This window comes from Fukomys damarensis, unplaced genomic scaffold (genome assembly GCF_012274545.1).
Source record: "Fukomys damarensis isolate Sample0158 unplaced genomic scaffold, DMR_v1.0_HiC HiC_scaffold_34, whole genome shotgun sequence".
Taxonomy (NCBI): domain Eukaryota; kingdom Metazoa; phylum Chordata; class Mammalia; order Rodentia; family Bathyergidae; genus Fukomys; species Fukomys damarensis.
This window is the reverse complement of record NW_022900946.1, coordinates 14,031,646-14,058,559: the sequence shown is the minus strand read 5'-3', so window position 1 is coordinate 14,058,559 and position 26,914 is coordinate 14,031,646. Positions and strand designations below refer to the sequence as shown.

The window sequence follows — 26,914 nt, the reverse complement described above, 5'->3', positions numbered from 1 at the left end:
CTTTCTTCCAACCCTACCGTGGACTGTTTCTCCCTGCTTTGGAGCCAGCTGACTATAGACTGAAACTTCTACAAACTGAGCTACAGTAAACCTTTCCTCCTTTAACATGGCTGTTGGATATTTTGTCCCAAGAAACAGTCCATGGATATGGTCGAAGGAAACTCCAACTTGACAACTTTGCTTTTTTTATTTTTTTAACTTTGTGTTTGATTCAATTCACTGTCTATTCTTGTTTTTTGTTGCCTGTGCTTTGATGTCAATCCTCACAACAATCATTGCCCAGACTACTACTGTGAAGTTTTTCCCTTGTTTTCTTCTAGTGGTTTTACAGTTTCTGGCATTATGTTTTAAGTCAATCTTAGTTGACTTAGATTTATGGTATGAGATGAGAGCCTTATGTCTTTTGTTTGTGGATATTAATGTTACCAACAAACTGGTCTGGTGTCTCAGAGTCAAAGAATGAAATCATGAATTAGGAAGCATTCAAGGAGAGTGCTTATTAGAACCTTAAGAAGAAAGGAAGCCCCAGACAGTTTGGAGAGGTCGTAGAGAAAAGAAGAGTTGCCAAATGGACTCTGTCTTTTACAGATTAGCAGATCATGGGAATTTGCTCAATGTCCAGTGATCACCTATCATGGTAGGCCCTGGGTTTAAAATAATCATCTAGGGTTTAAACTTTCTAATGCAGCGTTCAAAATAAAATCAGTTACTCTGTTTTTAAATTCCTCGAAACCCAGCCCAAATATAGGGAGGGATTGTTTACTTGGTACATTCCATTCTGCTTAGGGAATTTGTCTCAGAGTTAGAATCCTAACTGCCTGACTTTATCCTAAATCCTATAATTTTTTCTGTGTTTCCTTTTACATGCCTGAGCTTAGCAGTCAGTATGGCTTGAGTTAAGACTTAACCCTGTATATTCTGTTTTCTTTGTAAAGTTAACCTCCCCAACTTAATCTCAGGCCCTGTCCCTTGCTAGTTGCCCATTTATTAGCTAACAAAATAAACTGCCTCTTACATTAATTTTTCTAATACCATTTATCAGATAATCTTTTTGTTGTTGTTTTGTTCTTTTCTCCTGTTACTGAGAACTGAACCTGGGGCCTTCACGTGGAGGTATATCCTCAACCCTGCACATAAAAGGAGGGTGGTCCACATTTATAATCCCAGTAATAGGCTAAAGCAGAAGGATCATGAATTTGAGCCCAGCTTGGTCTATGCAGCAAGACCTTTTCTCAAACAACAAAACAAAATAAAAATCTATATGTAAGAGCTAAGATAATTAAAACCTTCAGAGTACAGAAAATTCCTGATTGGGCAGTTGATTTCTTAGATTTTTATACCAAAACATAGGCAACTTGAAAAAAAGTTGTCCTTCCATTAAAAATTAAGACTTTAGTTCATGAAACTATAAGAGCAAAGAATTGAAAAGATAAAACATAGAATGGGAAGAAAGGTTTATAAATCATATCTGATAAGGGTCTTACATAAAGAACTCTCACAGGTCAATAATAAAGAAGCAAATAACGCAGCTTTTAAATAGGCAAATGATTTGATAGACTTTTATACAAAGAAGATATACAAATCATGAATAAAATTAGCAAAACATGTTACAGTTTATATCTTAAATGTTTGTCAGTGGCCCCATGATAAAGTTTGTTCATCTTACTTCAGTGGGAGGTGGCAAAGTCCAAGGAGTATTTCTGTATTGTCAGCAAGGTTTTGATGGGGAGGTCCACCCTGCTGGAATTGGGATCACCATATAGGTCTATTTATGGAGGAAAAGGCACATCCATCAGGAGGCATTTATGGACGGCTTGAACAGCCTGGATGTAAAGGCCAGAGGAGGCGTTAAGCAGCTGTTCAAGATGTGGTGAGGAAGTTTTCCTAACACAGCTGTGAGGAGTGAGATTTTCTGTTTCCTTTTATTTCCTGACTCTTGTTGGGCTTCATGGCCCAACTTTCATTGCTACATCAAGTGATTGTGTAAAGATACCCAGTTTTTGGAGTGTGTGTTGGATGTCAGTTTTTGCAGCTTGCATCAGATGTCAGGAGCAGAATGGGCCACAAATGCAGCCTTTACTATGTACCGATTTTTAGGAGCCTTTGGATTGAATGGGTTGAAGATATGGAGTGCTTCACATAATTACTCATAGAAGTCACTGAGCAATTCGTCTGCTTTTTGTAGCACAGAGGCAGTTTTGGACATATTTGTAGGCTTTTTGGCAGCTTCATTAACACCCTGAAGGGGAGGGCCCATGGTATCTGGTGAGGGCTTCTTGTCCCCCAGCAGTGTGGAAATCCCAGTCTGGCCTGACTTCGGGACCATGAGTTTGGCCCATTCTGTTTCATCTTGGCTGGTGGGGGCCATGTTCTGAAGATATTTTCTGGCCTCAGTGATGATTTTGTGTCTCCTCGATGTTGAAGAAGGTATAGAGCAGCTGACATCAGTTGTCTCAGGTAGGCAGATGGGTTTGGAAGATGGCCTCCACAAAGTTGAAGAGCACTGGGGCTTTTCAGAATACAGTTGAGATCAGTTGTGGTGAAGGGTTGGTAGCAGAAGGTGACCTCTCTGGGCTGGGCAGAACTGTCTTCCAGGGTGGTGTATGGAAGTCAAGTTTCCCATATTGGCAACTGGACAGCAGGAGGCTGGAGCAGATCTGAGGTGCTTGATGAGTGGTGCCTCTGGAGAAATGATCTCATTGCCATGCAGGATGGTGGAGGAGTTGGGGACTTCAGTCAGAAGCAGTAGATAGAGAAGGGAATTGTCAGTGTGTTGTGAGGGGAGTTTGATGCAACTGGAGACAATGCTGCTGGTGAAGCAGGTGATGATTCAGAAGATGGGGTGCTTGAGGGAGTCAGTGGCAGCAGTCTGGAGGGTGGTAGGCTCTCTGGCATAACAGGAACTTGTAGTAAGGGTACAGATGGTGGCTTGAGGACATGAGGCAGTAGCAAATTTTCTTCCTCATACAGGTCTTGAAAAATCATCAGCCTTTTTGAGGCTTTGGAGAGGAAGCTACAGTTATGGGCCACAAAAACTTGATTCTGTCTCTTTCTAGCAATGCAGAATCAGACCCATGGTGGAATAGAGTCTGAGCTACCTCCAGCCAAGAATTGATGTAGGGGAACTGATCAGAATGTCTAGGCATGCCTGATACAACATTCCATACTGCCTGGACTGTGGGGACATCTAGGGTCCCCTCTTCTGGCCACTGAACATTGAATTTGGGCCAGTCTCTTTCACAGAAAGTCTTTAATTTGGAGGGTTTCATCATAATTCCATAATTTCCATTAAAGCCTTTTTAAAAATGTAGTAACATACAGTTTAAAACAGTTGTCTTACTCTAATGATTACCCATGATCTGTGGTGTATGTGATGCCCTTGAACAGTGTTACAACACACAAAGATGGATATCTCCTAATGGATACCACTCAGGCATCCACCTGGCCATATCCCTCATGGGAACTTGAGTGTTGTTATTTGGCTAAGGTGTACCTGTATAAACCTGGGCCTGGTCAGCACTCCTTTTGCATGAGGCAAGTCACCATTTTGCTGTGCACCATTGCAGTGGAACCACAGTTTAGGACCTAATCAAGACTGTAGCCAAAGCCATGGAGCCAAAGAGACTAGTCTTGGAGGACCACACCCAATTATATCACTCACACATTCATTAGTCACTCAGAGGTTAAAACATTCCTTTCCCCTCAGAGAGATCCTTGCTTGAGACTTTAAGAGGTGATCTCCCTTTCCTGGCCACTGGGACAGGTGTGACTGAGACTGGAGCAGGCCCTAGGCCTTACCTTATCCTGAAGTCCTGGAAGGTCTTCAGTCCACCTTTCTCCCGAAACTGGGCAGGAAAAGCAAGCACAGCTGTGAGTCACCCTCACCTAATGAAAGAAATTTGGTGAAGGCATGCTGTCTCATTCCTCGGAGAGGACTTCCATCAGCAATCCTCAGGGCCAGCATGATCGATTTCCTAGTCAGGAAATCTGAACCAAGGAAAGGCCTAGTCACTCGGAGAGGTAGAGGAAAACCAAGGCTTTATGGACTGGTTGGCCCAGTGAAGTCAGCACTTCAGAAAACCTGGGACCCAAGTACAGAAAGAGGGAAGGTTTTTGTACAGTAGTTGGGGCAGACTAGGGGCATGAGTGAAGCAGAATTTTACAGAAGCAGAAGTTTTTAGCTGATAAACAGATGTAATTTTCCTGAGGTTAGGGGCCTTTGAGTGATTAATAGGAAGTTGGGATGGTAAAATAACAAGATATAGCTAATACAAAATATCAGGACACAGCTAGTAATGTTCTGTAATTACATACATTGTGGTTATATTTAAGTATAAAACATTACCTCCTGGGAGGGTCTGTGATGCTGTTGTGTGTTTCTGGGTAGGCTGAAACAGGGTAAGAGTCTGGGGCCTTTTAAAGTTTTGTGCGTGCCTGGGTAGGCTGAAGCAAGGTAAGAAGCAGGTTAAGAGTCTGGAATCTTTAAGGCTTAAAGGTTTTAGTTTGCTATATTAAAAGGAAAAATAGAATTCGATTGGTGTTATCAGGCCCCTAGTAATGAAAATATGCTGCATTCCTGGATTTGTGTTGTTTATAGATGCACATCATGTCTTCAAAACATAATTTGTTGCAGGCCAGGGATTTAGCTCAGTGGTTCTGCTACCTGCCTTGGGGAAGCGCAAGGTACTGAGTGCGATCCCTCATACCAAAGAAAAAAGAGAACATAATTTGTTGTCATTTCTTTTCTCTTTCTAAATTATTTACCTCAGGTCTTACAACTCCTAAACGGTTAAATGATAAATGAAGTAAAGAATATAGTAAAGGAAACTTAAAGTTAATGAAGTTACTCAGGTAGATTTAGCTATTTATACCTTAAGAGTCTTAGAGCCTGTGTTTGAGTTTAGTGATTGCTTTATAGTTTGTTAGGTAACTGACATTTGCCTTTATCATGCCTTTGGTTGTAACCTGACGTGTTCTTTTCTTTTCAACCATATACCTTCTCATGGTCCAGATCAAAGCTGATGTGGATACTGAGGGATGAGCAGTAAAATATTTTTCTCAGCTCTGTTTTCACTGCTATGGGTTTGGTTTGGTTTGTTTTTCTGCCTGAACCTTGAATTTTAGTTCAGGCTGGCCTTGAACTGACTGTAGCCCAGGCTGGCCTTGAACTCAAGGCAGTTGTGCCTCAGTCTCCCGAGTCCTGGGATTGATTACAAATGTGTGCTGCCACACCTGGCTAGATTTTTCTTAAATGAGAATTTTAAAAAATTAAGTAGAATATAGGCGAAATTAAATTGGTGTGCTTATTTGAACTATTATTATACCATGTGTCTTTGTACTTTTTAATACTGATTTGGGAATTATTCCTATAACACCACTACTTAGTGTGGAAACTGGAATATTAGGAAAGGTTAAATTGAGCCATTATTTGTAGAAAATGTAATGTGTCCTATACAGATCATGTATGTAATTGAATTTTTAGATAATCTAAACTATGACCCACTTACATGATTTAAATCAAAAGTCAATGGTCATAGCACTAAAGTGCTATAGCAAGATGTAACCAGATAAATTGTCAGGTTGAATACCAAGTACAGGCTTATCAGTATATAAAATTTGAATTTGTATAGATTACATTTATAAGAAAAAATTAAAATTATAGTGACAACTCAGTTGTCGAACTCAATTTGGTTCAAGTTCAAACACCAGAAAGTTTGAAAACTTTATTCTCATAAGAAATAATGGAAAATCAAATAATTGGTTCTCAGGCCCAAAAATTACACATAAGTTCATTTTTCCAGGACTTTAACATATTTCATAGTGATTTCTCTCTCTCTCTCTCTTTTTTTTTTTTTTTTTTTTTTTTTTTTTTTTTTTTTTTTTATGATACCAGGGATCGAACTCAGGTCCTTGTGCTTGCCAGGCAGGCGGCGGAACCACTGAGCTAAATCCCCGGCCCATGATTTTTCTCTTTAACTCTATTGTGGTTATGTTTTCCTTTTAGCTTTACTGCTTGTATCACTAACTTTCTTCAGAGCCATGCTTATATTTTACACAAATAAAGCACACACAGAAAAACACAATGACAAATGTTTTAACACACGAAATGCACTACATGTTGTTTGGGTGAGAGCAGTGCTTAGACTGAGACGTCAGTCACCCTTTTATGTCTGCTGGGAGATACCACTTGTCTCATTCGCAACTGCAACCCCATACAGTGTTTTTTCAAGTCACATTTTTGGTTCAACTGTGAGCAAAGTTATAAACATTGAGCAGATTTTTTTCGAGCCTTACTGTATAAATAGTGAAAAGTTTGAGCTTGGAGCTGTTTGACAATCAAAATATCTCTGTATTTGTATTCAATGACAGATGAAAATGAATAATTACCAATAAAAGTAATTAGTCTCAGGTCATTTTAGTATTGTGAATAAATATCTTTAATTCACTGGAGAAATGCATTTAAATATATCTTAAATTCTAGGATATACAAGATGGCAAGTCCAGATAGAAGTAAACGGAAGATATTAAAAGCCAAAAAAACAATGCCTACAAGTTGCCGGAAGCAAGCAGAGATCCTGAATAATTCAAAGACTGTTGAAGTTCTAAAAACAACAATTGAGAATAATGTTCCAAGTGTTAATCAGAATTTAAGTATTAGAGTCAGGACTGGAGAATGTAGACATCCTGAGATTGTTGATTCTTCACTGGACTCTAAGAAAAATTCAGCATTTTTACTGAAAAGTACAGGATTCCCTCAGAATTTAATAAAACCTGTAGAAAAAATTGTTCACTCAGAAACAAGATTTGAACATACTGGTGAGCAAGTATCTTCTTACAAAAAGCCAAGAAAAACAATAGATTCTCCCAGCCGATTCTTTATACAAGAAGTGAAAGAGAAACGGAATTCTTCTGAAGCTCATTTTGAATATAAGACAAATGTGACATCATCTTTTTTTCAACATGAACAGAATTGTAATCTAAAATCTAGTTGTCATTCACCCATGAGTGATGTAGTTCAAAATGCCTTGGATGATAACAGAATCAACAAGGTGGCTTCCAGTTTAGAAGCAGACTCCAATGATGAAAGACAAAATGACATTTTAAGTTCAAACTCATGTTGTGTGCCAGTTGCAAAAATGCCTAACTCGGTGAACGTGGTCAGTTCCAGCAATTGTGTAGCTAACACTTGGAAAACCAAAGAATCCAGTAGAACCCAATGTTCCAGCATTTCAGATTGTGAAAATACAGACTCAAAGTGGCAGTGCTTACTCAACACTGACGGTAATAACAGTAAGTAGCTATCTTTTGGAGAAATTAAAATAGTCATTTTCCTTTGGGAGGATTTTAACAGTTCAGATATGTAAGAGTATATAGGAAAAGATAAGTGAATAATTATTTCCGAGTCTCTTGGTGGGGAGGGGGAAAGGTATTGTTAAAGGAGAGAATTTCAACAAACCTAGTTTTATAGAACTTAACTGGCTTTATTTGTAATACTAGTATTGGGAAAACATGAGGACCAAAAATGGTTCAAGAAAGCTTCCCGCCATGTGGACAGATTATATTGGTAGTCAGAGAAAGGGAAGGGAAATGAGGTACGGTGCCAGCTTGGTTGCTTATAGTTCATACCTGTCATGATTGCACATGCTTTAATCACTATGTCACTTCTGATTTGGAATCGCTACATTTCATATGATTAGATTACAGTTCATTCACTATGAACGGATAAATGTTCAGGCCAAATTTACAGGCATGTTTAGGCCAAACCTGATTTTAATGCAGTAAGACCTGTCTTATCAGAAGTAGTTTATTCTAACAAAGAAGGGAATAATTACTTTCTATGCACAAAAGGTGGCTTATGGCAGTTGTTTGATTCATTTCAAATATATTTGTTATTTGGAAGGTTTTTTTGAGAAAGAAGTTTTTTAAAAAAATTATTGAGGAAGCTATTTCTTTTCCTCCTCCCCCAGAATCGAACTTGTAACCTTGAACTTAGGAGGCAGGCGTTGGAACCACTGAGCAAAACCCCCAACCCTGGTTTTGCTTTTTTTGAGAAGTCACCATGTAGTTCAGCCAGCATTGAATATGCTTTGTAGCCCAGTCTAACTTTGAATGAGATCCTCCTGCCTCAGCCTCCCAAGGGCTAGGATTATAGGCAGTTGCCAACATGCCCAGCTACTGAAGCCATTTCTTAACCATATTGTTGACTTGTAAACCACATGGCCAGCATAAGGTGTTGGGATACATACATATAAATTTGTGTGTCTTTATAGATAGATAGCAAGCAAGCAAACATATACCAAGTTGTTATCAAGTGAAGTTCTAAAGTTATTAAAATAGTAAAACCAAGTTTCATTAAAGGTGGAGTATTTATGTTGGAATATTGAGTAGAAGAGAATATTGATTTCATAGAACTTTTTGCTTTTGTCTAGGATGCAGAGTAATCATTTAATAAGATGAATTTAAAATTGCTTACAAAATATTGGATCACATATGGAAAATACATAGGACTGCCTAACCGTTTATAAAAATATTATAGAACTAAAGTAACTAAACAGAGTTAATGATATAATTCAGTTTTTGTTGGCGTATACATATCAAGAAAGATTGAAGGGGGAATGTATCTGATACTAGAACTTTATCTAAGATAGATTTTGGATTTTTTTTTCTTTGTGGGAATATTTTAATGCAATTAAATTTTCTGAAAAATACTGCTATTGTCACATTTTAGTTTTTACATTTGTTTAAAGTGTCCTTATTCCCATTTCCTTCTTTATAAGGAATATTTTTATCTCTAATCTTTCCATCTCCCCAAGGCTATAACCAAAAGAAGAAGATGTTTTCAGAAAACAAAGAAAACTTTAAGCGCATGAAAACTTCAGAGCAAATTAATGAAAATATTTGTGTAGCTCTAGAAAGGCAAACAGCAGTGCTGGAACAGGTAAAATATTGAGGCATAAATATGTGCCTAAGAAAATTTTACTTTTGATTAGTAAAAAGCGTTAAAAATTAACTGATCCTCAAAATGAGATAGTGAGGATGACTAACTTAAGGCAAGGCTTGGTATTTGAAAACTGAAATAGCAGTTAATGATTTACATTACCATAATATCTCTCATTTCTCCACAATGTCTCTAGTTTTTCAAAAGTGATTCCAGACAGAGTGACCCAGGAATTGTGTGTGGGTAGAGTCTTGTTGTAGAAAGAGAGTGGACTTCTTAATTAATATGCTTGCCGGGGGTGGTGGCGCACACCTGTAATCCCAGCAATCAGGAAGCTGAATCAGGAGGATCACTGTGCGTTCGAGACCAGCCTCGGCTAGGTAGTGAATCTCAGGGCAGTCTCAACTACATAGTGAGACCCTGTCTAAAAAAACAGAACAAAACAAAAAATTACGCTTAAAGCTCTGTGTAAGTCAGATAAAAAATGACCTCGAGCTTTGCTAAATCATCTAGTCTCTCTCTGTTCTGGTCATGAAGCTCTTTCATCTGCAGCTGTAGATCTCATCATAATTGTTACAATTTCATAGACTGGAATGACCCAGAAGTCCACTGCAAAATCCTGCTGAATACAGGTTTACTTCACCTAGTATTCAAATTAATGGGGCTGTGCTGCATTAGCTGACATTTTGTTTTACTGCATACTGCATATACTTTGCCCCATGACATTTTAGTATTCTACAATGTTCACACGTTTGATCGACTCTGAGTTGAAATGTAATGATCTTCAATTCTAGTAGAATGGATGTAAGCAGCACCCGTTTTGAGGATCACCATTACTATATTACTGCCACTAGAACGCTACCATTAAAAGACATTATATTGTAGATAAATATTTCTTAGCTATAAAAGACCAAAATTTATCAATCCAAACAATCCTGTTTATTTTAGGGGGAAAAAAAATCACTTGTTTTCTAAAACAGACCATTACAGTTACATAGTTAATAGCCCATGAGTATATGTATTTACTTATTAAGAAAAACTCTTTAAAAGATTCATTCAGGACCAGCTTAAAAGGTAAGTTGTAAATTTTTCTCTTTTTCCTATTTTCTTCAGAAATACCAAAGATGACATTAATTAAAAACAAAAAATAGGTAATTGTTCTGTTACTGGCAGGAAAGGGATAGACACGTGGAACAAGCCCTAGGACCATATTATCTGAAAAAGAAAAAAGATTGAGGATTCTGTCTGTCTGTTTCCAATGATCAGTGACTACCTTCAGAAATAAGTTATAAATACAAAATTTATGGTCTCTGAACATTTTAATTTCACTGGCATTTTAAAAAAATCAGTGTTCTCAGTACCATTGTGTACCTCACAATATATTCAACCCAAGCCAGTTGACAGAAAATACTACTTCCCAGTGAACTTAACTAATGCAGTTTTTCTTATACATTCTTGCACATTTCTTGTACAAGAAGCAATCTGAATATTAGCTAATTCTGTTTTCCTGTCTCTAAATAGTTAGCTTTCTTCTCATTTGATGTAATTCCATACAACTGTCTTTGAACTGTATCTGGTACTTTAGTTTTCAGTGCTAGGGATTAAACCTAGGGCTAGGCAAGCACTCTACCACAGAGCTAAATAACTCCAGCTCTCAAAACCATATCTATACATTTATTTTATTTAAATCTCATTAATATGAGGCCCCTGATCTGATGTTGTTTTTCCCTATTAAGAAAGTCCTAGAGCTGTTGTCTGATCTTTTGAGGTTTCAAAAGGATCTAGGTCTAGCTGACTCCAATTAGATTACTGAACCAGAGGGGCCTTTCCTCCAAAGTCCACCTTATTCAATCTACCTACAATTTAGAAGCTGGAACAAATTGATGAGATATAATTCTCTACTTTTTACAAACTAGCTCAGCTTGGCTCCCATCTGCAAATTGAAGCCAGGCTTCTAATCCCTTCCATAATATTGAGCACATTACAGGTGCTAAAAGACATTTGTGAGATATTTGTGGACGTCATTGTGTTTTCCTTGTATAAAGAACATTACCATTAAATAAGAACAAACATTTACTCTAAGAGGAATCACCATTGTTGGGCACTTATTCTAAAATTATCAAGTTTAAAAATCACTTCTGTCTGAATCATTGTGAGTACTTGTTTAAAGTATGACTTTCTTGAGCTCACTAATAGTTAAAAGTTACTGTTTTGTCAAACTTAAAGAATCACTGGGAGTGCCTTTATATTGTACAATTTTCCAGCTTACTGTCCTGGAAATTCTTTGGATCCAGGATGTGGCTTAGAAATCTGTGTTAAAGTATCACATGTGATTTTTCTTTGTAGGGAAGTTTGAGAAACACATGTTCAAAGAACTTAGATGTGTTTCTCCAAGATTACCTGTGTATGAGCTTCACATATGGACTCCAGCCAGTGAAATGGCAAGCACACATAGATTAAAAAAAAAGTAATTGCTGTCAGTAAAAATGATATGTTTCCAAACTTTGATTTACCTGATGAATTAGCATCTTTTGAGCACTCTATTAGGTATAAATATATTTTGAGCATTATGGAACAGATCAAGTAGATGGCAATGCTGAAGAATGAAAATAATTGTCAACAAGAAGAGAAAACCTTGGGAATAATTAAAATTATATACAATTATCCACATGATAGGAGTATGAAAAAGTTCTGACATGGAAATTGTGTACCATTAAACAGTGTACTGGGGACAAGGTGTAATTATTACTTTTCTTTTTTTTAAGAAATCCATCCTCTAATAAAGGTTTTACTGACAACTTTCTATACAGTTAGCCAAAAACATTAAAATGTACAGAAAACAGAGTATTTTATATACTAGAAGTCAACATAACAGGCATCAAAATGTAAGGACTCCTTGTATGCCTTAAGGGTATCACTGTGGGTGTTATTATTAAAGGACCACTCTTTGCTATGAAAGTTGCTTATAGGAGAAAAACACTAGCACAAAACTACAATGCTTCTGAATGTAAGTCTCAGCAGAGCTGTTTGTATCACTGGGCATTGAGGTTGTATGCTTCCTGAAAAGGAGCCACTCTATTAAAAAAAAAAAATGAAATACATTGACTGAGATATATATATATATAGATATACCTATATCTAGATATATCTAACTATATATAGTCTTCTATATCTATATATATATATATATATATACACACGTGTATATATATGTAGATATATAAATGGTGAATTGCTAGTTTTTCAGAATAGATTGCATTAGTCACAATATAATTGTTTGTGGCTTTTTCACTTTTAACATAACAAACCTAATCTCTAAAAATTTATGCAAGTAATGCTGCTTGTCTTGCATATTTATTTCCCTCATATCAACTAAGTATTTTCCATCTGATGGAACTCTTTCAAATATTACCTTACCTTTGTTCTTTAAAAATCCTTTAGGTATCACTCATCCAACAGACATTTACTCTTATCATCTGTACATTTGTGGACAGAGAGGATGAAGAGACTTTGTGACTTGTCAAAGGCCATATAGCTTGTTAATGGCAGGGTCAAACCCCAAACTTGTGCACCATGAAGCAATATACCGGGGACCTCTACTATAGGCCTTCTAAGCATTTTCGTCAGACTATATATATAGTCATATAGTAGAGCTCTTTATGAAATACGAACTTTTCATCATGTCATTAAAAAAATAAATGGAATATAGTTTTGTAATATTTCTTATAATGTATATTATGGAACAATAATCAACTGGAAATAGAAACTAAAATTAGCACTTTGAGAATAAATTTAACTTGTGGCATGTCCGTATATTTAAATGTTGGACATGTTATGCTGAGCTTAATACTCAAGTTTTAGAAAAACTTAATGGTGCAGACCTGGGTGTGGTGATACCATACTGTAATGCTAGCACTGGGGAGGCTGAGGCAGGTGGATCGCTGCAAGTTTGAGGTCATTCTGGGCTACATGGTTCCAAGGTCAGCCTGAAATATATAGCAAGATTCTGTCTCAGAAACCAGCAAATAAAACAGGTGTAGAAATGTAAGTACTAACATAGAAATACAAATGTAATATATTTTGTCATTACATTAATTTAGAAAAAGAACTAAGCTTGTTTAAAAAATAATAGAAGATAAAGTTGCTTTTAAATGCAAAACCTGGGGTGTTTTGATTTTTATTTTAAAATTCTAGGTCAAACATTTGATTCAACAGGAGATGTTTAGTGCAAATTTCAAAGTGTTTGATAAAAAACTGAAAGAATTGAATGAACGCATTGGGAAGACACAGTGCAGAAATAAACATGAAGCAATAGCTTGTGAACTCTTAGTAAGTGATTTCTCTTGATATCATTTGAATCCTTTTAAAAAGTAGAATTTGATGTTATTTTTATGTATTACAGAAGGCAAACAAAGCAAGACCCAAATTAGATTCACAATTTAAGACCATGTAGTAGACAATATAGAGTTTACTATAAGCCAGCCATATCAGCCCTTGAGAAATACTTAGAACTGTCAAGCATCCTATGTCAGTTGACATGTTTAATATATAAGTAGTCTTTTCATTCTAACTATATCCTTTTTAGTCCTTGTATAACCTCTGAAGCTCTTTTATAGTTTTTTTATTTTACTCTTCTAGGGTTACTTGCTGATAGTTTTATCGTTGACCAATTAAACTTCCCATGTTTTTATCTTATGTTTTTGGGTTTGTTGTTGTTGTTTGTTTTTTGTTTGTTTGTTTGTTTTTTGAGACAGGGTCTCACTATGTAGTTGAGACTGACCTGGAACTCCCTATGTAGCCCAGGCTGGTCTCGAACTCACAGTGATCCTCCTGCCTCAGCCTCCTGAGTGCTGGGATTACAGGCGTGCACCACCATGCCCATCTTATGTTTTTGAATACCATACAAGCATAAAATCTGCTTTAAACCTTTTGCTTATACAGTCATCCCCTTCATATCCTTGGGTTCATATCCTGTGTGTTCAACTAAATATGCATTGAAAATACTCAGAAAAAGAATGTTGAATATATACGGTCTTTTTTTGTCATTCTCTATGGTATAACAATTGTGTACATAGCATTTGTATTAGGCATTAGAAATAGTGTAAAGATTTCAATTGTACAGGAGGATATGTGTAGGATGTATGAAATATTATGGCATTGTATATAAGGACTTCAGCAGCATCTGCAGATTTTGGTATCTCAGATTTGGAAAAAACCCCCATGGATACCAAGGGATGAATGTATAAGAATTTTTATGTTATGCTGGGTGTAATTGTACACACGTAATCCCAGCACTCGGGGAGGCTGTGACAGGAGGATTGCAAGTTCAAGCCCAGCTTGGGCAACTTGGTAATTTCATGAAACTATCTCAAAAATAAAGGATGGAGGATGTAGCTTAGCACAAAAGCCCTGGGTTCAATCCCTGGGATGGCAAAGAAAAAGAAAATTCTCACTTTATTTGCATGGATGCCTAAGTCTAATGAGACTACTCTAGCAACTAAGTTTTCCTCTACCTCTGTATGTTATTTAATACCCTGGTTTGATGATTACTTATTTTTCTTTCTTCCAGGAAAAAATATCAAAACTTCACAGACGTGTTAAAACAGTATTAGTGTTTCAAAGGAAATGTTTGGAAGCAAATACATTCTCCAGTAATACACCCTATAAGGTTGGTATAAACACTCAGGACTTTTAATAACCTAGTTGAGTCATGGTATAAGCAGTTGGGTTATAAGAAATGAATATATTTCCAAACTAGGACAGACATCTTTAAAGGACAGTCAACTTAGAATGTTTCCATGAATCTGTCTCAGAAGAAGATTTTCGTAGGTAGTGTAAAGTCAGTGGCTTGAATCTCTTTAGTAAAGGGAGTAGAAAACGGATTGGCGATTGCTTAGATTGTTTACTCAGCCCACAATTTTAACATGAAAGGCAAAGTTGAATTTTATAGAATAGATTTGTATACTCAGCACCTAGATTTTACCATACTTATTTCTTCATCTGTTTATCCCCTCTAGACCATCTTATATTTGGTATAAATTGCCAATATATTTTTGAATTTTGTTTGTTTTTATGTATGTGTGTATATTTGTGATAGTGGGGATTAAACCAAGGGATTTCACATTGAGCTACATTTCCAGCCCTTTTAATTTTGAAACAGGATCTAAATTAAGTCACCAGGTTGGGTTCAACTTTCACTCCTTCCACCTCAACCCCCAGAGTGCTGGGATTACAGCCATTCCCCACCACAGCCCGGCCTGTTTATATTTTATATATAAAAGTTATAATCTTCCATGCATGTTCACTTTGTGTTTTTTTTTTTCTTGTCATATATTAATCTTTGGCACCTGATTTATGTTAATCTCAATTAATGGAGAAGCATTCCCTTCTCTGAATATTTGTGTAAAATTTTTGTTCCTTAAATATTTAATGGAGTCAATCTGAAAACTGATTAAGAAGCTTTATTCTGTAGGGAGATTTTTCCTTAAAATTTTAGTGTTTTAATGGATTTTTTTGATTGAGAGATTTTGGTGTTTTTTTTGTACCAGGGATCCGGGACCTTGGGCTTGCGAGGCAGGCAGCGGCACCACTGAGCTAAATCCCCAGCCCTTAATGGATTTTTTGAGACAAAGTCTTACTATGTAGGTGACCAGAAACTCATGATCCTCCTGCCACACTCTCCTCAGTGCTGAGAATTACAGACACGTGTCAACCTGCTTGGTTTACATATTTTTTTTGCTTCTGGTATGGGGCCTTTGCTCCATTATTTATCCATTTATTTTGAGACAGGTTCACACTATACCGTTCAAGCCAGCTTTGAACTCACTAGGTAGCCCCAGCTGGCCACAAAATCATGATCATCCTGCCTCAGCCTTCTGAGTGCTGGGATTACAGGCATGTGCCACTACACCTGGCCTCTTAACTATTATTTAAAAGTGCTTATGTTTGTCTTCCAAATACTTGGGGACTTTGTTTTGTTTTGGTACCTGGGATGGAGTTTGGGACCTTTCGCTTGCGAGGCAGGCAGTGGACCCACTGAGCTAAATCCCTGGCCTCTTTGTATTTTTGATGATATCTAATATAATTCCACTTTGATCAGAGGACATTGTGTGTAAAATTTAACTTTTAAGAGTTATTGACACTATATCAGCATATGATTTTGGTTGGTGAATGTTCCATGTACCGACTGTTGAGCACAATATCCTCCAAATGGTAATTTTGTGCCAATTGTCCAAAGGTGGGTGATATTGTTCAGATTTTCTGTGGCTGCAGTAGACTGAATAATGGCCCCCAAAGATGTCCATGACCTAATCCCCAGAACCTGTGAATGTGTTACCTTACATTGCAAAATGGGATTTGTAGATATGATTAAACAAGTATTTTGTGAGGAAGTGCTGATCCCATATTATCTGGGTATGTTCAATGTAATCAGAAAGCTCCTTGCAAAAAGAGGCAAGGTCAAAGGCAGAAAAGATGGGGTAATGGAAGCAGAGGTTGGAATGAAGATTGAAGACGTAGGAGCCAGCATGCTGCTGATGCTTCAGGCCCTGCTGCTGTCCCACATGTGGAATGATGCCTTTACTGCTGTCGCAGTGGATTAGGCCAGTGATTGTCCTGCAGTTGGGGTTTCTAGAAACTGGTCCTCGGCTGGCCTCTGCTGTCATGCTGTTGCAGTCAGTCAAACTGCCACTGTCCCAGTTTCAGGTGGGAACTCAGCTGACCCTGCTACGGGGAGGGGGAAGTAGCCACCATTCCTGTCAGTTTGGGCTGAGGGAAGGGTACTTGACTTTCTGAGTTGTTTTACAATTATCCAGTGAATTGTTTCCACAGTTGTAAGTATTGCAGTTGCTGGGCAGGAACAGGAACAATTGAGTCCTGGCTTCCTTGTGCTGGAACTGAAGGATGCCACATACTTTTGCTCTTGCTTTTCAATACTGTTGTAAACCTATTGTTCATATAAAATCTTTATTTAATAACATTTTGAATTCTCCCTTAGTTTATCTGTTCATGCTGTCTCTTAGAAAAAAGTCTATGAATTGGGCCTATAGACATATATTTTAAATGCTGTCAGTTCTAAACCAGAGCGCGGACTAAATAGTTCAGTTTCAAGTTTTAAAAAACATTACCAACAGGAAGAATGAGTTGGCAGCCTTATTTTTTCCTAACCTTTATAAGAAATAAAAGTTTCCTTACTAAAGTCTAATGCTTTGCTCTTTTTTTTTTTTTTTTTACTTTGGATCAAACTCGGAACCTTGCGCTTGTGAGGCAGGTGGCAGCACTACTGAGCTGCTTCTGCCGCTTGTCTTACAAGTACAAGGACCCAAGTCCAATCTCCAGTACCCCAAAATAAATAAAATATGATCTAAGTATCTAGGTAATTTATTTTCCCTCCTTTAATGTTTTAAAAATTTCATTTTGTCAGAGTAATCACAGTTAAGGTCACCAGTCATTATACACAATTTAATATATTTTGTCAAATATATGCAAGAATGTTTTTCAAGTGAAAGTTTTTCCTCCTCCTAAATGCTTTTTCCTCACCCATGTAACAGATTGGAAATTTGGAGACCACAATTATGAATAAGAATCAAGAGTTGATTAACAGACAGAATGAAAAAATGACTTCTATGAACTGTGAATCTTCCAACTCTTCAAAAAAAGCAAGTGAAAAAGTTAATTTGTCATCGGATTGTGTTGAGTTTGTTTCTGAAAGGTAGGCATTTCTACAAAATGCATACAATAGTTATCTAAATATATTCTTAGGGTCTGGGGAAAGTTCAGTGGTTTCACCACCTGCCTTGCCAAGTGCAAGGACCCGAGTTTGATCCCCAGTATCCCCCCAAAAAGTTAAATACATTCTTAGAAACATACTCAAGCATAAAATAGTTTTAAGCTTTATAGTCACTTAACAGTTTCTTCAATTATGAAAATGCAATTGTTTTTCTAATTTTTTTTTTTTTTGGTACTGAAATTTTGAATTGGTGAGGACATAAGGTGTTTGTTAGAATGATGAATAGATCACTCCAATTTTACATGTGGAAAAATTAAGGTCCTATGAAACAAATGTTTTTTATTTTGTTGTTGTTGTTTTAATTACACAGGAGAGCTGGTAGGAGTAGGAAAGAAGTGCCTAAAATTATTTTCCTTTGTATATAACAGTCATTTGGTAATTAGAGTGAACAGATTTTACATGTCCAGTTGAGTGACAAAAGAGACATCTAATATCTAGTATAAAAGATTCAGGGCTACTATGAAAGAATAAGTTAATTCAACAGAGCCATGTTTGATGGTCCTAGCCTAGATGAGGAAAGGGGTATATAAAGAATTTTTTTTTCTCATTGCTGATGATAGGCAACAGTTCTGGATCTTCATAGTACTAAAAATCTTGACATTCACCCTGAAAATGTCCTGTAGTTTTGCTTTTATTTGTTAAATCATATCTCAGGTTTTCAAAAGAATATAATAAAAATAAGTTAATTCAATAATAAAAAGTATATATAATAAAAAATGAATTTGTTATGCAAGAATCAGTGTCACACAGAAAGGCAGCAGAATGGAAGTAAAATAACAAATTTACTCATCAATAAGGGTCATTCACACATAAGCCGTGCCTGGAACAATGATGCACTGGATAACAACTCCTCCTTTTACAGGGTTTCACAACCTAGACTTCATTTGGATAGTTACATTTCATTCTCACTGTTCAAATCGCGGTCACAGAATAGTTAATCTTTTCAACCCAGACATAACAGTTCTTTGCATTTGGGGAGTTTACCTTTAAGATTCACCTAGTTATCTATTCTAGCTCATAGGAAGAGGGTGTTCAGGGTCAGGGAGCGAATGTTAGCAATGGGTTCTTTCATTTAGACTCTTTTATGATCACGTGGCTCCAGTCTCATCGGAGCTCAAGACCTTGATGCGCCCTGTTATCTCAGGGTCAGACCAAATGCCTCATTCAGCAATTAGTGCCTTCAGTGCCTATTAGTTCTGAGCTAAACAAAACAAACTGCTGTTAGAGACAGCAGAAGCCATTTTACATTGTAACGCTTTATAGGTTTTTGCTATTTATAAAAGTTTTTCCTATCATTCCTCCCTTTCTTTTGGGGGGTAACTCCTTACCCCTCCTTATATTCATACCAATTTTCATCCTTCCATGTAACGGACATCTGATAGTGTTGGGCAGCCTCAACCTTGTGATGTATGAGTTTTGGTATCGATCTTACTATGCAGGGACCAAACATAAGGATAAGCAGTATAATAAGAATTGGTCTTGCCAGGGATCTGATCCAAGTGCTCTATCCTGGCAAGTTAAGGCCAAAACTGAATGTCGGGTCCTCAGTATCAAACACTTATCCTAGCAGTCTAATATGATCTCTTAATCTATCCAGTGATTCTTTAACTATTCCAGACTTATTTGCATAGTGGCAACACTCTTCTCCTAAAAACAAACAAGTTTCTCTTTGTACAGTGAGCAAATCAAGGGCTCTTCAATTCTGTATACTATATTAGCTAATGAATCTGAGTTTCTAAAGTTTGAATTGTATCTCACATTTCTTTTAAGTCTTTTTTAATCTGTCCCAAAGCCATGAACTGTTGTTTTTCTAACCTGAGAGCTGTAGCACTTAAGAGTGAGGCTCCCTGTTATAATCAATCCTGTGAATATGGCGAGGAAAATTGGGTCCCCTTCTCTCTTGCTAAACCATATGTTGTAGCAATTTGTAAAGGCATCTTTTTCATAGCTGAAGGAGTACAGACAGACAAGTTGGGGATTAGGATCCCCAGAGCACATAAACCAGTAGAACACTTTGAAATCACCTTAAAAATACCATTTCCACAGAGAAAGTTCCATTTGGGGCAGAGTAAGTTACTAGTGGTAGAAGACAAATCAACAATATCACAATATCAGTGCAGACAGCTGAGCCATTGTGTGACTTTCGGATACCAAGAAAGCAAGTCCCATTTTTAATTACATCTAATGGGTAGCTGAGCAAAGGATACATAGTAAGCTTTACTGCCTCGAAGGGCAGGCCATTCATAATGTCAGTTGCTTGATAAATCACCACAGTGAGTGGTGTGCGAATCCAGCAGTCAGAGACTAATTTCTGGTCTGTCTATAGCAGCAGTGAATGAGATCCTCAACCAAATCTATCATATCTATATCTATTTCTGTATAATTTTGGGTGTTCTTTTAAGATATTCTGTATTTCCTGCAGTGCAGGAGTTTTCCCTATTTCTGGAGGGGGATCCTTCCAAGCCTTTTTAATCTGTAGAATCCATCTTTTTAACTTTTGAGTCCCATGTCTAGCAGTTGACTGATACCCAATATAAACATAAGAAAATCTATAGTCAGCTTGTTCCTCAAGGCTAACCTATATACAATTTTAAAGGCTATATACATTTTACATTGTCCCTTTTTACAGTTATCACAATTGCCAATACTTTTGTGTTACAACAGAACTGTTTAACCATATTTGAGCTTTATCCAACCCAGTACATCTTTTTGTGTATATTCTCCACAGTCAAGTATGGTACCAGGGTTTGCATAAAGTTCTTTTGGACAGGCATCAAAAAGAAGCATGAGGGGATGTCCCTCCTATTCCCATTTAACAGTTTTAAAAGTCACATATTTTTATCAAACTTAGCATGATTAGGCTTATTAACTCTTAATTGAAAAAAAAAGCTCATAACAATTTGACACAATAAAGAGTCCAGAATGTCTTGATTGCAGTCCTCATTCTTCAGCCGTGCATAGACTTACCAGCTTCCGGTGTGGTGAGAGCAGGGCCTTGAGTGCGCTGTCTTCTGGAGCCGCCATCTGTGGAGCTCTCGGTTGTTTCACTCTAAGAGTGGTGAATCCACGGTTGGACTTTAGTCACCTTGACAGCTTGGGAGTAACCATAAGTGCCTCGTATGGTCCTTTTCATATAGGTTGCAAAGGGATCTTTTTCCAATTTTTAACATAAACTTGGTCCCCCGGTTTTATCAGATGGGCAGGAGTTAGCATAGGAAGGTCCTCTTTATTTCTAATTTGCCCTTGAATATTTTGGAACTCTGCCCAATTGTAACAGCTGTAATTCCATACTGGATAAGCCCAGTTGAGGTAAATTTTTTAGAAAGTTTCTCAAGATACAGGGTGGCCTTTCAAACAAGACCTCATATGGAGAGAACCCAGTATGACTTGGGGTATCTCTTATTTTAAGGAAGGCTAAAGGGAGCAGATCAACCCATAAACCCCAATGTTATCTGACAATATTTAGTTAATACTCCCTTAATGGTACGATTTTTTTCTTTTAACCTTATCAGAACTCTGAAGTCAATAAGCAGATGTAAGTACCATTTTACATGTAACAGTTTAGCTAGATCTTGTACAACCTCTGCTACAAATGCTGGCCCGTTGTCTGCCTAGACAGGCAGGCCAAATCTTGGAATTTTTTCCTGTAATAAAATCTTGTAGGGGCTGGGGATGTAGCTCAGCGGTAATGTGCCTGCCTTGCAAGTACAAGGTCCTGAGTTTGATCCTCAGTACCGCAAAAAAAAAAAAAAAAAAAATCTTGTATACCTCTGAAATCCTCTCTGTTTTTATAGAGAAGACCTCAGGCCATCCTGAATAAGTACAAACCCATACCAACACATGTTTATAACCTCTTCAAGGGGTGGGTATAATCATCTAAAGTTTCTGTTTAGTTGTCCTTTTGCCTGATATGTCTGCCTTGGCATTGCCATTTGTTACTGCATCTTTTCTACACTTCTTGGTGTTCAGAGCATTGCAGAGTAGTCAGATTCCCACATTGCCAACAACTGTACTAATTCCTGTTTGTTTTTAATAAGTTTGCCCTCTGTTGTGAGAAGACCACACTTTTATAGACTGTGCCATAGATATGCAAAGTAGCAAACAGGAATCTGTATAAACACCCTCTTTTCTTTTTTGTGCATCGGAAGCCTGTATGAGTGCCCATAGATCTGCTCATTGAGCTGACCATCCAGTAGGGAAGGGGTCCTGCTTGGACCATTTCATACTGAGTCATCTCTGCATAGCCAGCACAGCATACCCCATTTTCCATGAAGCTGCTCCCATCCTTGAACGGGACAAAATCAGCATCAGGCAGCAGGTCTTTGCAGATCTGGATGACTAGCGAACAACTCATTGGTGACCATGAGGTAGTCGTGGTCAGGGGGCACATGCAGAGGGCAAAAAGTAGCAGGGTTTCAGGTTTTAACTAGCACAAAATACAGGCAGGGATTCTCCCAGATGAGGGCCTGACATTATTATGTGACTATTATTTGAGAGCCACTGGTGTCCTCTGTTCAGCAACTCCAGAACAGCATGAGGCACCTCTTTGATTAGCATAACAGCCTCCAGAGCTCGTAAACAAGGGGGCCATCCCTTTGCAACTGGATCCAGATTCTTATGTAAATATGCTGCTGGCTGATTTTATGGGCCTACTCTTTGATTAAGTACCCCTAACAGTATGATTTCTTTCAGTCATGTACAAAGTAAAAGGCTGGGTCACATTTAGGATCCCCAGTACAGGGGGCAGCAGAGAGTTAGTTTTAGCTGTTTAAATGCTGACTGTTGCTCTTTACCCTATAATAATTACTGTCCTTCTGGACCCTTTAAAGATTCATGTAGAAGTTTGGCTATGTCTGCAAACCCTGGAATCCAGATCCTGCAAAAACCTGTTACCCAAAAATTCTCTCATCTGCTTTCAAGTGCTTTTATCTCCCAAGCAGCATATTTCTTTGGAAATTTCGAATCCTAGATATCTGACTTGCTGTACACAAATTTGAGCCTTTTCCATGAAATTTTATATTCTGCCTCTTGAAGCAGCATTAATAGTTTAATACCCTGTGAAGTTTCTATTCATTTAGTACATCAGAAAATTAACAATAATAATCATAATTACATGTAAAACTTTATGCCCTTTAGTCTAATTTGATATCAAGAGCACTTTTTCAGTAAAACCTCTTAATAACTCTGTTTTCCCACAGAACATAGCATATTTTGAAAATGGCCATTATAAACATCTTAATAACACATTTAGAATCCAACCCTTTGATGATAACCAATGTAAACATTTTATAACAACATATTTGATGAGGCATATGTTTTCAAAATGCTATGAAAATTATTAGGGCTCCCATTAGTGAACAAAGACCAGAATAAATTTTTCTGAGCAGCTGTTCTTTTTACCATTAACAGTATCCAGACCTAAGAGTTTATATTTAATTATCTTGACAAAATTTTAACTTATAAAACCTGGTTGTAGAAATTAATGAATTATTTGTATCCTTGACAGCATTTCAATAAAAAATATAATTGGACAAACACTTTTCAAACAATTGGACAGATACAGACATATAAAACAATTTATGAAAGTAGAGTGCACTCAATATATTTGGCCAATTGAATTATAACATCGCTTTTAGTTACAACTAGTTAAAACTTTTGTAGGTCAATTAACCGAGATCTCTTGTAGAATTAGAATCAAAAGTAATGAAAGCTCTTTATGACTATAAATCACATTCACAGAATAGTTAATCTTTTCAACCCAGATGTGACAGTTCTTTGCAGCTGGGGAGTTCACCTTTAAGATTTGCCTACTTATCTCTTCTAGTCCATAGGAAGGGGGTGTTCAGGGTCAGGGAGCAAATGTTAGCAATGGGTTCTTTCATTTAGACACTTTTATGATCATGTGGCTCCAGTCTCATCGGAGCGAGTTTTCCCTATCAAATTAATTGCTACCCATTATTTTACAAGCACTTCCTTTCCCCCATAATAACTGTTCACACAAAGGGCTGCTGTTTATAGTAGTTCTTTGATAGTTGAGGATTTAACATGAAGTTCTGCCTCTTCAGGATGTATTCTAATAATCTTGTGATATTGAGGCCCACAGTTTAGTTTTCAACCAGGAATCTGCTACAAAGGAGCATTTATTTGTTGGAGGCTTGAGTCACATTTCATTGAGGGTTACCGTTTGTTGATGCAATGTGCTGAAAAGCATGAAGGGACAAAAAAGGAAAATAAAGCGCTAACAATGAAAAGTGAAAAACTGGGGACCGGGATTCAGCTCCGTGGCACTGTGCCTGCCTCGCAAGTGCAAGGTGACAAGTTCTATCCCTGGTACCAAAAATTTAGGAAAAAAAAGTGAAAAACTGAAATCACCAGTGTCTATAAAGTAGCACTTTATAGACAAAAATGTCCAATTTGGTAGTGAGTCATATCTATGATATGAACAAACTCACTTAATGTTCTAGACTAAAAGAACTTGTAATTTACAGCCATTCCAAGCAGCAGATACTCTTAGCCCAGTGGTTACTATGTGAATAGGTGCAAAATATGTACTGTGGCCCCGATGGCTTCAATGGTGAGTTTTATAAAACATTTAAGCAAGAAATAGCATAAGCTTTAAGCATACTTTTTCTGAAGATGGGAAAAGAAGGATCATTCTTCACTTCACTTTGTGACACTAACATAACCCTGATGCTAAAGTCAATTATAAAATTTTATAGAAATGCAAATTTACAGCCTGCCTTAACCCACAGAATAGCTGTAGATACTAGTAAATTAAGTCAGCAGTCAAAAGTTGGGTTTGCCTCAGGAGGGCTGCAGCGTTGTTTTAACAATAGATTGTTTAATATAGTTTGCCAGGAGAAAAATCATTACCAGTTCACAATGGGTGCAAGAATTGAAAAAGTTTCCTTTTATGATTAAAACACATTCTTGGCAAACTCAGAATAAAAGGTAACCTCCTTCATATGATAGAACATCTACAAAAACCCTAAAGCAAATATGATGTTGAAACACATTAGAAGTGTTTTCTTTGAGAAACAAATGAAGCAGGAGAAACATGCCTGCTGTCACCATTTTATATAACACATTGAATGTCTTAGCTAATGTAAGACTGCTAAGAGGAAAAAAGAAGCAAAGGATTCATTAAAAAGGAACAATATCGTCATTATAATTATTATGATTAGGTAATTGAGGTATGTAAGTTTTTCAGAAATCCAAAAGAAGGTAGGATATGAGGGTTCATTAGTTATATAAATTGCTGAACTTATAAGAAATCAGTTGATTTCATATATACCAGATATAAACAGGAAGGGAATTTTAAAAATATATATAATACCTTGACAGCCACACTAAAGCATTTCAAGTACCAAAATACTGTAATTACTGAAGAAAATTACAAAACAAACATTGAAAAGAATTAAATGGAGAAATGTACTATATTTATAGTTTGCATGTAATAATTATAAAATATTTTCACTTCAGTTCAAACTACTTTTTAAATTTATGTTTTGTTGCTACTAGGGATTAAATATAGGGTCTCAAGGATGCTAGACAAGTTCTTTAGCCCTGAGCTACACTACCAGCCTTTTTAGCTTTTATTTTGAGATAGGGGCTTGTTAAATTACCCAGGCTAGCCTTACATTTGTAATCCTACTGCCTCACCTGCTCTAAAGGTTGGGATTACAGGTATGCACCACTGTGCCCGGCTTTTAAACTAGTTTTCTGAAATATAATTTTAGTTGGTATCCTGGTGTGCAGTTTTATGGAATTTAAGCTGATTGGATGTAAAATGAATATGTAAATGCAAAGGGCTAAAATTAAGAGACCAAGATACTCTTGAAGTAGAGAAACTAAGTGGAAGGAATTTGCCTTTAGATATCGTTATCAGGGACATTATGGAACTATAGTGATTGGTATTACATAATGGTTTCAGCAAGTACTAGAATAGATCAACACCACAGCCTAGAAACCCTTGCACATGCGCATACACGATCTATGATAGAGGGTGTGTAGCAGATCATTTGGGAAATAATTGATTTTCATTAGATGGTGATGTCTTCATTTGTTATTCTTGTTGGGGAAAATATGAAGTTGGACTCCATCAGGCTGTCCCAAAAATACTGGTCTTATGTGGATTAAAGAACTAAATATTCTAGGGGCTTAGTTGTTCCGCTGCCTGCCTTGCAAGCACAAGTTCGATCCCCAGTACCAAAAAAATAAACAAAAAAACTAAATATTCTAAAGGAAAATTTAAGATTTTAGACTAAATATAGAAAGAATATCTTCATGAATTTTGATAAAGATTTAAGACAAAAGCTCTTACCATAAAAGAAAAATTGATTAATTTTACCCCATTAAAATCAGAAATTTATTTTATTCTCACTTTTTATTTTTTATTAATACATGTTTGTAGTATCTAATGATCACATTGCTCATGGGGAACTGGTATACATACATAACACAGCTTAACTCGCTTTTCACTGTCCTTCTCTTGATCCCCTTCCTATTTGCAAAAGATCTATCTTCCCACTTCCTATTATCTTCTGTTTTACTCTTGTTTTTTGTTTGTTTTGTTTTTTCTAGTTTTTTTGAGACAGAGTCTGACTATGTAGTTGAGACTGACCTAGAACTCACTGTGTAGCCCAGGCCGGTATCAAACTCACAGCGATCCTCTTGCCTCAGCTTCTGGAGTCCTGGGATTACAGGTGTATGCCACCATGCCCGGCTCTATTTTACTCTTTCTTTATTTACATCTTAGGCTTCTCATATAAGAGAAACCATGTGATATTGAAGCTGTGTGTCTGATTTATTTCACTTAACATTATGGTCTCAATGGGCATCCATTTCCCTCTTCTTTATGGCAGAGTAATACTCCATTGTGTATAAATTCCACATTTTCTTTATCCATTTATATCTTGATGGACATATAGGCCTCTTTTAAGATTTAGCTATTATGAATTGTACTGCTGTAAATGTAGGTGGATGTATTGCTGTAATACAATGATTTTAATCCTTTCAGGAGGATACCTAGAAGGGGAATAGCTGGATCAAATGGAATTTATAGTTTTAGTGTTTTGAGGAATCACTATACTCATTCCATAATGGGTGCATGTTCTCACAAACAATGTAGAAGGGTTTCTCTTTCCCTGTATCCTTGCTAGCTTTTTTTTTTTTTTTTTTTTTTTTCC

The 26,914-nt window shown here is 36.9% G+C and overlaps 1 protein-coding gene across 7 annotated transcripts in view; it reads left to right on the top strand.

Annotated features, from left to right (window-relative positions):
- Nucleotides 1–26,914, top strand: part of Atf7ip2 (activating transcription factor 7 interacting protein 2) — a 76,996-nt gene that overhangs the window by 29,114 nt on the left and 20,968 nt on the right. For 6 of the 7 annotated variants that reach the window (XM_010609961.3, XM_010609962.3, XM_010609963.2 and 3 more), the window contains 5 exons: nt 6,482–7,290; nt 8,814–8,938; nt 13,133–13,267; nt 14,508–14,606; nt 17,488–17,648. In XM_010609961.3, coding sequence (XP_010608263.1) covers nt 6,482–7,290; nt 8,814–8,938; nt 13,133–13,267; nt 14,508–14,606; nt 17,488–17,648 — 1,329 coding nt within the window. The remainder of the gene's footprint in view (nt 1–6,481; nt 7,291–8,813; nt 8,939–13,132; nt 13,268–14,507; nt 14,607–17,487; nt 17,649–26,914) is intronic. The other variant, XM_010609960.3, reaches the window with a different exon arrangement.